The following is a 9,711-nucleotide window of genomic DNA, read 5'->3' as shown; positions in this document are numbered from 1 at the left end:
GCTACATGCCAGCTGTGAATTCTGTTCTAGAAGCTGTGAATATAGTAGTAAAGCCCTAGCTGGTTTTGCTCAATGGGTAGAGCATCGGCCAGCAGAGTGAAGGGTCCTGGGTTCAATTCCAGTCAAGGGTACATGCGGGGTTGCAGGCTTGATCCGCAGAAGGAGGCATGCAGGAAGCAGCCAATCAATGATTCTCTTTCATCATTGATGTTTCTGTCTCTCTCCTCCCTTCCTCTCTCTGAAATCAATAAAAATATATTAACAAAACAAAACAAAACAAAAAATACAGCAATGAAATAAAGAGACAAGGTCTCTGTGCTCACAGGCTTACATCCTAGTAGGGGAGAGATAGATGATAAACATGTAAACAAATAACTATGATAATATTAGGGACTGATCAGTACTATGAAGAAGATAAATAGGGTAACATGATATAAATTTGACTGGGGGAGGTACTTTTATTAGGGTGGTCAGGAAAGGCCTCACTGAGAAGGGGACATCTGAGTTGAAACCCAAAGTCCCAACGGGAAGAGAATGTACCCACCGATGGGAGAGGTAAGTACAAAGGCCCTCCGATGGGAAGGAGCTCAGTGTGTCTGAGGGACAAGAGAAGGACAGTGTTACTGGAGAATAGAAGACACGGGGAAGAGTGGCTACAGGTGAGGTTGCAGAGACAGGCAGGATCTAGGTTACAAAGAGCTTGGTAGGCTCTTGTAAGGAGTATGGATTTCATTTTAGTTTCATTGGGAAGCCAATAGAAGGTTTTAAGTAGAAGAATGATAGCATTTATGTTTTAAAAACATACTTCTGGCTGTTATTTGTAGGATGGATTTAGGGAGACAAGCGTGGAGATGATGAGACTAGCCAGGAGGCTGTGGTGATCATCCAGGAGAACTGGATCATCATCCTGAACTGCATGAGAGTTAGGGCAATGGAAATGCCAAGAAGGACATGGGATCAACATGTACGTTAGAGGTACAACCGACAAGACTTACTGAAGGACTTGACTGGGAGTATAAGGGAAAAAGAGAATTCACGATGGCTCAAGATTTGTGGGCTGAAAAACTAGGTAGATGATAGTATCATTTACCAGTACAGATGTGGAGAAGACTTGGGAGATGTCAATTTTGGGGGGAAAACAGAAGTATATTTTGGCCATGTTTACAATGAGACTGAGGAAAGAACAGGAGCTGGGGAAGTGAATTAAGTGGATAATAATCATTCTTTTTGGAGACTTTTACCATAAAGGAATGTGAGGTGGCAGCTGGAAGTGCATATGGATTCAAAGGAAGTTTTTAATTTACTTTGCTGTTTAAGATGGGTGATATTGAAGCCTGTTTTATGCTGAAGGGACTGAGCCAGCAGAGAGGAGAGAATAGATAATGAGGAGAGATGAGGGCTAACAGGAGGAGCAAAGTCCTTGAGAAGCCAGAGAAACAGGAGCTCAAGCCCAAATGCAGGGTTGGTCTTAGGAACTTTCTCCTGTGGAGGAGGAAGGCAGAATACAGAGTATAAATGCAGGTAGGCTGGTGGAGGTGAGGGTGGGAAGGTGAGGTCGTTCCCTTCTGATTGTAATCTTTTCCTCTATGAAGTATGAGGTGATATTAGCTTGGGAGTTGGGGAAGGAGAATGCTGGAGATTTGAGGAGAGAGAAGGTATTAAAAAACTGTCTTGGTCCAGAATAAGAGAGTGATCTTATTCAAAAAGTGTAGTGCTATGGTTGGCAGTGCTGAGATTCATGGACATAAATGCAAAGTGAGTTTAGTTAGTATGGTTGTGTGATTTTCTTTCTCCAGCAACATTCAGCTTTTCAGATACAGACATGAAGTAAAAAAGAAAATGAGTTTAACTAGGGTAAGCATTTCATCAGGTGGGTACAAAGGAAAGAGAAAGAAGCAAGGGAGTAGTTAGAATGCTAGACCATGGAATCTAAAAGAGGGAGGGAGGAAAAGAATGTTCAAAACATAACTGGTCATTTCCCTGTACCTTCATTACACCCATACCTCCTCCCAACACTCCTTACCTCAGTACAGGCACATACCATCTACACAGCCATCCAATCCAGAACCTGGGTCTCTTCTTGACTATTCCTTCTCTATCACCATCTGACCCTACTGATTCTATGCTTAAATCTTTCTGAGACCATAACTCTTCTCTCCTTTCCCACTCTCTTGTTTTAGACCTCATTTAAACAATTATAATAGCTTTAAATTAAGTATTTTCCCTTTCTCCAATCATGCCCCTTCTAACCCATTTTTTGTATTTTCTTTCAAGTATAACATATATACAGAAAAGTACAAAATATACATAAGGCGACAGCTCATGAATTTTCACAAGATGGATATACCTGCATAACCAGCACCTGGATAAAGAAACAGAACATTACAGCACTCTGGAAACCCCTCCAAGTCACTACTGTGACTTCTTACACCACTGGTTAGTTTTGTCTATTTTGAACTTCACATTTAGGTGCAGTTAGGCTTCCATGTCTAGCTTGTGTCCAGAACATCAGGTTTGTGAGATTCATCCATGCTGTATAGAGCAAGAGTTCGTTTGTTCTCTCATTCACTCAATTTATTATTCCATGTATGAACATTCCATAATTTATTATCTATTCAAATACTGATCAACAATTTTGAAACTTCTAAGCTTTCCTTAATCTTAATGGCTCCCACTGTAGGATTAGGTCCAATATCCTTAGTTGAGCTTGTGTTACAGACCTTCATTATTGGCTCTTGCTTTCCATTCTTGCTTTCTGACCCTTCTAACCTAGCTCTTCTGAACTGCCTGTAATGTGTTGAATAAAGTGCGCTGCTTCATACTCCATACCTCTTGAGCATGCTGTTCCCTTTACCTTTCTCCCTCACCTATTGGTAAACTCACAATCATCCTTTTGATCCTAGTGCAAATACCATCTCCTACATCATGCTTCCCTGCCCTCCCCAGAGATTTAAAAGGGATTTCTTTGTGATCCCTCAGTACCTTCTATACATCTCCATTAACACACCAGATAGCAATTCTTTGTTAAAGTGTCTGATTTCCTCAGTGAACTATGAGTTCCTTAAGGGCAAAGACCATGTCTGGATCATCTTTATTTCCCTGGTGCCTAGCGTGGGGCCTATGACAGGAAAGATGGTCAGTAAGTATTTGAAAAATGAATGAAAAGACTTGCCCAGGGGCTATAAAGGATGCTGGAGCTGGAAGGCGTTCTTGGAATCAGCTACTCCAACTTCTCTATTTTACTGATGAAGAGAAAGGATTTGCCAAAAGGAAAAAAGATTTATTGGTGGCAAAGTCAAAACTTTGTATTTTCAGCCCAGGGCTCATTCCCCACTTCTGCACTAGTGGCAAGAATCAGAGATTGAAGTTTCCAAAGAGGACAGCTGGAGGCAAGCCGATTCCCTCAACATCTGGCAGTGCAGCCAGATGGATAGACAGTGAAGTGGAACAAGAAATGGAATTCTAAGTTTGCAGCCGGACAACAAACTAACAGGCTGTTAAAGGAGATGTCAGCACTGGAAAGGATCTTTGCCCCAGAGGCAGGGATGATGGGGAATTTAAGGACTCATTTGATGATGGCTGGTTAACACTGACAATTGAGCCATGTGCAAGGAAGAGCCATGAAAAGTAGGCAGGAAAGAGGATAAGGGATGCCCTGGGAAAAGTGCTATTAGGTTTCATAAATCTTAAGTTTTTCTGAGGTGATGAGCATTGATGGCTGAAAAGGCAGCATCAATGTGACTATAAAGAAAAGGAATCTAGCAGCAAAGAGGTGAAGCTCTTAAAAAGCAGGGTACACTGACACTAAGAGCAAGTGGGCTGGGAAGCAAAGATACCACATTTCCAGTGATATCCAAATCTCCAGTGGCTACAGAGATGTATCAGTGTATCCAGACATGCACTAAGCTATGTGCAGGGCATTGTGGCAAAGGAGGTAGGGACAAAAAGACAGTTCTGGCCCTGAATCTACCTCAGTTCAGTAGGGGGGACTAGATCCAAATCCCATGGAACAGGGAAGACTTCAGATGTCAATTGAAATTAGAGCTGGGGACTGACTAGCAGAAAAAACTCCACCAGGCTGAGAAACAGTCTTAAAGGGAAATGAGAGGCAGAAGGACCTAGGGGAGTAAAGGCACTGAGGTGAGAACACTGAATTGACATTACAGTGTGGCAGGAGTATTAGGGCAGCAGTAGGGAAAAAAGTCAGGTGCGGGTCAGACTAGGACAACTCTAAAACCAGGTTAAAAAGTTAGGATGGGAGGTATTCTTTTTTTTTTTAAACAAGTGAGCACTGGGTGTTTTGAAGTTAATAACAGATATTTCATATAAAATTCCTACTCTGTAGAACCTATACGTGTCCTAATCCTGACAAAATCTTAGAAGGTAGGTGGTATCACTCCATTTCCAGATGAAGAAAGAGAACCTCAAAGCGGTCCTGGCTTGACCAGGACCACAAAGCTGTGAAGAGGCAGGGCTGGTATTTAGACCCTAACTTCACAGTTCATGATCTTTCCCTGCAGCCTTTCTCAACTGGGATTTCTTCTTTGAACTACATATGATAAACTATTTGAATAATGATTTTCTCAATTCTCCCCAGAATGATACATAAGTAGTACCATCTCAATGCCTGGGAGAAAAGTTAATTCCTTGTATACAATGGATGCTTTATAGCTCAATTCTTTGGGGGAACCCTGGTCAGAAAGGCTGTCATGATTAGTGATATGTTTTAGGAAGATGGAACTGGCAGTGGGGTCCCATGCACCTTAACAGCTCTGGAATTATTAGGATGAGTTCCTCCCCACCTTCCCAACCATCCTGTGTCTTCTCTCCCTCCTCTATCCCCTCCAACATTTTCTTGTACCTGGCAGTCAAGTGCTAAAGCACAGCCTTCCTGCTCTAAGCCAGCAACACAAATAGAAGCAGCATCTTCAGAGCTGAAAACCAAAGGGGCCTATGCACCCACTTTTCTATGGAGGTCAGGGGTAGAAAACTGGCACTAGTGAATTCAGAACCCTTCCATAAAAATCATCTGGCAACCTCCCATTACACTTCCAGATAAAACTAAGCATCCCCTCCTCTGGGAAGCTTTCTGTAACTGACTCTACCTCCCTGCTCACCAGGCAGGCGCAGGTATTTCCTCCTCTATGTCCCCAGAGCCCTTGTCCAGCCCCCTACCAGAGCATCTCTCCAGTGTCACTGGCTGTTTCTGTATCTGTCTTCTCCACCTGTCTCAGTCTCTCACGACAGTTTGCTTGATCCATCTTAGGATGCCCTGAGGTACATGGTCTCAGAGATGGCAACTAGCTTACCCGGAGTCACATTACAGTGCTGAGCCTGAAGCCCAGGTGAGTCTGACTCCCAAGCTGTGTTCTTTTCACTATATTAGGGGCCTTCTGAAGATGAAGTGCTAAGCGCCCGGCCCCAACACTAAGATTCAGAGGCGGTGCTCTCAGAGTGGACAGACCACCAGAAGAGGCCTCAGGAGTCAGAGGCTCTAGATGAGAAGAGAGAGAACATAAAGGTGATTTAGGTAGGGGGTGGGGAGGGGAGGTTGTGGGCAGAAACAGAATTAAGAAGCCTTCAGGTAGGATTATAGGCTTCAAGGAGGAGAAATGGTATCATAGCTGCCAGGGTGACAGTCTGATTTCTTTTTCTTTCTTTTTTTTTATTAAATATATTTTTATTGATCTCAGAGAGGAAGGGAGAGGGAGAGAGAGATAGAAACATCAATGATGAGAGAGAATCATTGATCAGCTGCCTCCTGCATACCCCCTACTGGGGATTGAGCCTGCAACCCTGGGCGTGTGCCCTGACTGGAAATTGAACTGTGACCTCCTGGTTCATAGGTCAATGCTCAACCACTGAACCACACCAGTCGGGCCAGTCTGATTTTTTTATATAATCACTAGAGGCCCAGTGCATGAAATTGTGCACTTGCGGGGGGTGTTCCCCTCAGCCTGGCATTGCCCTCTCTCAGTCTGGGAGCCCTCGGGGGATGTCCAACTGACGGCTTAGGCCTGCTCCCCATGGCAGTCAGACATCTTTAGTGCTGCCGCAGAGGCGGGAGAGGCTCCCACCACCACCGCTGTCCTCACCAACCATGAGCTGGCTCAGGGCTTCTGGCTGAGCGGCGCTCCCCATGTGGGAGTGCACTGACCACCAGGGGGCAGCTCCTGCATTGAGCATCTGCCTCCTGGTGGTCAGTGCATATCATAGTGACAGACTGTTCCACTGTTTGGTCGATTTGCATATTAGCTTTTTATTATATAGGATGGAGCATGGAGCAGAGGCTTTTACAGTCGTTATCACTAACCCTCATGCTATCACTATCACACTTCTCAGGTGTTATCTTACAGACAAGAAAACTGAGGCTTAAAGAGTTAAGGTAATACGTCCAAGGCAATACCCGTGGTAGGGTGGGGGAGCTGGGATTCAAACCCAGGTTGGCCTGACTCTGAAGACATCCTTTCTATCACTCTACATGGCCTCCAAAGGGGTCAGAGAACTTCCCACATTATCACACTGCTGACTGGATCTCCTCTCAGCTCTCTCATGGGTACTGCTAAGTCAGAGTTGGTCAAGAAAAGCTGCCCCTCCAGCTCTAACTCTCTAAAATCCGGGGACCCTAAATTCCTGTGGACTAAGCAATTTCAAGGACAAGGGTTCTGTGCAGACTTGGTAAACACAGGCTGATCTCCAGAGAGCACGTCCATCTCATTTGCTGCAGCAAAGCCGGTGGCAAATATAGGTTAAGAAAAGTGGATGGTCAGGAAGGAAGTTCTCCTGCTTTCCCTGAAACCCTTGGAGAAGGTCAACTGAGGTCAGAAGACTTTAGAAATGTTACTGGCAACAGCCCCCAGGACAAGGGGGTAGGATCCTCCCTCTCGGTTGGCTGGTCACACACACAGGCTAACCAAGAGAGGTCAAGGGGGGAGGGAGGTCAAAAGTTGGCAGGCCTGTAGCCCTGAGTGACGGCCACTTGTTCAGATCAGGAAGGGAGAAATAAGTGGGTTAATGGTTTTGGCCCTTGAGGCTGGGAGGCTAGGGCAGGGGGTGTAAATGGAAGCTGGGTAAAAAGGCAGGTGGGCAAACTGTAAAAGTGGGGGCAACAGGCATCTGTTCCAAGTCAACAGGCAGGAACCATGCCCTTGAAATGATTCAAAGGGCCAGCCTTGGCCTGGGGGGAAAGGGGGACACGTCATAAAAGGCCTGGCCTCTTCATTTCAAAGGTGTTCGATCTGGAAGGCTGGAGAGAGGGTCTCTTTTTAGAGTGAATCCCTGTCTGTTTGGGGGCTGAAGGGAAGCGGGAAATGTAAACTACTGGACAATGGCTGGGGGTATTGATTGATTTTAAAGCATGGCAGAGAGAAGCCCCACGGTGAATGCTCCAATTCTTAGCTACAAATGTCTCGCCAGAGAGCTTTCCAAAGGACAAAGTGAGTAGCATCCTGCTTGGGGATGTTTTCTGCTTCTGAGAGCACTAAGTTTTTGCTCCAAAAGCTTCAATCATCCCAGGCACTGTTACCACAATGTATATGCCCCAGACCAAGGCACATCATGGGGTAGGACCCTTGTAGGCTGGGGGTTTGGGCCAGGCCTGGGTATTAAGCCAGTGTGGTTGGATTTGGGGGTGTTGGGCCAGCAGGGTAAAGTCTCTGGGACGAACAGAACTGTATTTGAAAACTGAATTTTGAAAAAGTGATTGGGCTGAAGAGGACAGTTAGCAGAAGTTACAGAAAAGAAAATCACAGCTCATTTAAAGATATTTCAAGCAGTCAAAGAAGTGAACTAAATGGATACCTAAAATGAAATGGACTCCCAGGGAAGAAACAGAATTCTCTCAGTTCTGGACAAAATCCAAGGAAATGCCAGCCAGCCAACTTCTGGAGAGGTTTGTGCCAGGAGGAGAGTAGGTAGCCCTGATGACCTCTGAGGACCCTTGCAGCTTGTAAGTTCTATGAAGAATGATCCCTGACAAGCAGTCCCTTGGATGGGTGTCTAGCCCCAAAGATGGTCTCTAGCCCCACAAAAAGTGGCATTGAGAGCATAAACAGGCAGTCATGTGCCATACTTAGGGGTCTGGGCACCACACATCCTGGGAACATGCATCGCTCCCTATCATGAAAAGAGACTGCAGTGGAATAAAAGAAAGTAGTATGAAAAGTGACTGCTTGGGAGGTATCAGGCAGGGTGGAAGATAACACTGCACCAGACTTGGACAGGAGCAGACCAGCCTGAATCTGGGGATTGCACATACTGTCCCTCCATTTAAATCAATGCTCTCTCAAGGGAGGGTATTCAATCATTCAGCAAATGCTTATTGAGTGCTGGCTGTGTGCTGGGTACTGTGCTAGGTGCTGGGTTTGCTGACTTCAGGGAGCTCAGAGTCAAATTAGGGAGAAGACTACTGAAAACATAAGAACAATGTCAGACTGTGACAAGTATGAGTTTAGACTGGGGTGGGGGTGGAATCAAGGAGGATGTCTTTGAGACCTGGGTTAACAGGGATGTGAAGGTCCTCCCCTTTGTCTACTAGCCCTGCATTAGAGGTCATAGTGGAGAAGAAAGGACACTTTTGGAAATTGCAACGAACAAGACTCGCAGAGCATGTACAGACAGGCAGGATGGTCTGGTACAAAACACAGGTAGGCAAAGATGTTCCATCCACAAGAGGTCAAACCACATGTACACACTGCCCCTCTCATTAAGTACTGCCACCCTCAAAGCAATTCCAGCCCTGGGAGGGTAACAGGGCTATGGGCGAGCATGGCATTTCCAGAGTGGAGAGGTTGTCAAGTTTCTCTTTCTGCCAACCCCCACACCATTCATCCATGCTCTTACCTCCATTAAGCAGCTCCTTGACGGTGCGGTAATCGTCCGCAAGGGCAGCATAGTGCAGGGCTGTGCAGCCCTTGAAGCTGGCGCGGTTGTTCAGCCGGTTGTTGAAGTCATCTTCTCGGGTGACCAGAACTGGGGGGGACAGTAACACAAACCCTTCTATTAGCAACAAATGCTCTGAGCCACCAATTTCACCATCTTTTTCTTGGCATTTTAATTTACTCACTCACCCATTTATCTACTTGCTAAATATGCAATGACACCTATTATGTGCATGGCAATCTGTGCCAGGCAAGAGAAAGTAAAGCAGAGCTCAGTTAGTTCCACAAACATTTACTGACTTTTATTATGTGGTAGGATTCATTTGGGGACACAGAGTGAATCAGACATGGTCTCTGACCTAATCTGAAGAAGGAGACAGAGAACAAACACATGTTTATTGTATTATTTGAGATAAATACTATGTTAGAAATATAACAGGATGATATAGAAAGCCAGAGGGGAAATTAGCTCAATTTGGGAATGAAGAGAGGATCTCAGATGTCCAGAATCTTGAAGGGTGAAGAGGAGCCATCCAGGTGAAGAAAGAAGGCTGGGGTAAGAGAGGGAACCAGTGGGGCAGGAGACAGAGGCTGTTCTTTGCAGAACAGTAACATATCCCTCTGCTCTGAAGATGTTTACAACCTAGTGAGTGTTTGATATTATTTTATGATGACCTTTTATAATTTATAAAAGCCATTAAAATTTTGAAACTACAGAAAAATACAAAGAAGGGATCAATATCTCTGCAACTTGAAAAACTGCACTTAATATTTTGGTATATATCCCTATATATATATATATATATATATATATACACACACACACACACAC

The 9,711-nt window shown here is 44.9% G+C and overlaps 1 protein-coding gene across 3 annotated transcripts in view; it reads right to left on the bottom strand.

Annotated features, from left to right (window-relative positions):
- The window catches only part of CLPB (ClpB homolog, mitochondrial AAA ATPase chaperonin), a 146,941-nt gene that overhangs the window by 59,841 nt on the left and 77,389 nt on the right, over positions 1 to 9,711 (bottom strand). For all 3 annotated transcript variants that reach the window (XM_023758750.1, XM_006094486.2, XM_023758751.1), the window contains one exon: positions 8,842 to 8,970. In XM_023758750.1, coding sequence (XP_023614518.1) covers positions 8,842 to 8,970 — 129 coding nt within the window. The remainder of the gene's footprint in view (positions 1 to 8,841; positions 8,971 to 9,711) is intronic.

Source organism: Myotis lucifugus, unplaced genomic scaffold (assembly GCF_000147115.1).
Source record: "Myotis lucifugus unplaced genomic scaffold, Myoluc2.0 scaffold_138, whole genome shotgun sequence".
In the NCBI taxonomy this organism is placed as follows: domain Eukaryota; kingdom Metazoa; phylum Chordata; class Mammalia; order Chiroptera; family Vespertilionidae; genus Myotis; species Myotis lucifugus.
The sequence above is the reverse complement of the archived record's forward strand: the minus strand, read 5'-3'. Positions and strand labels throughout refer to the sequence as shown.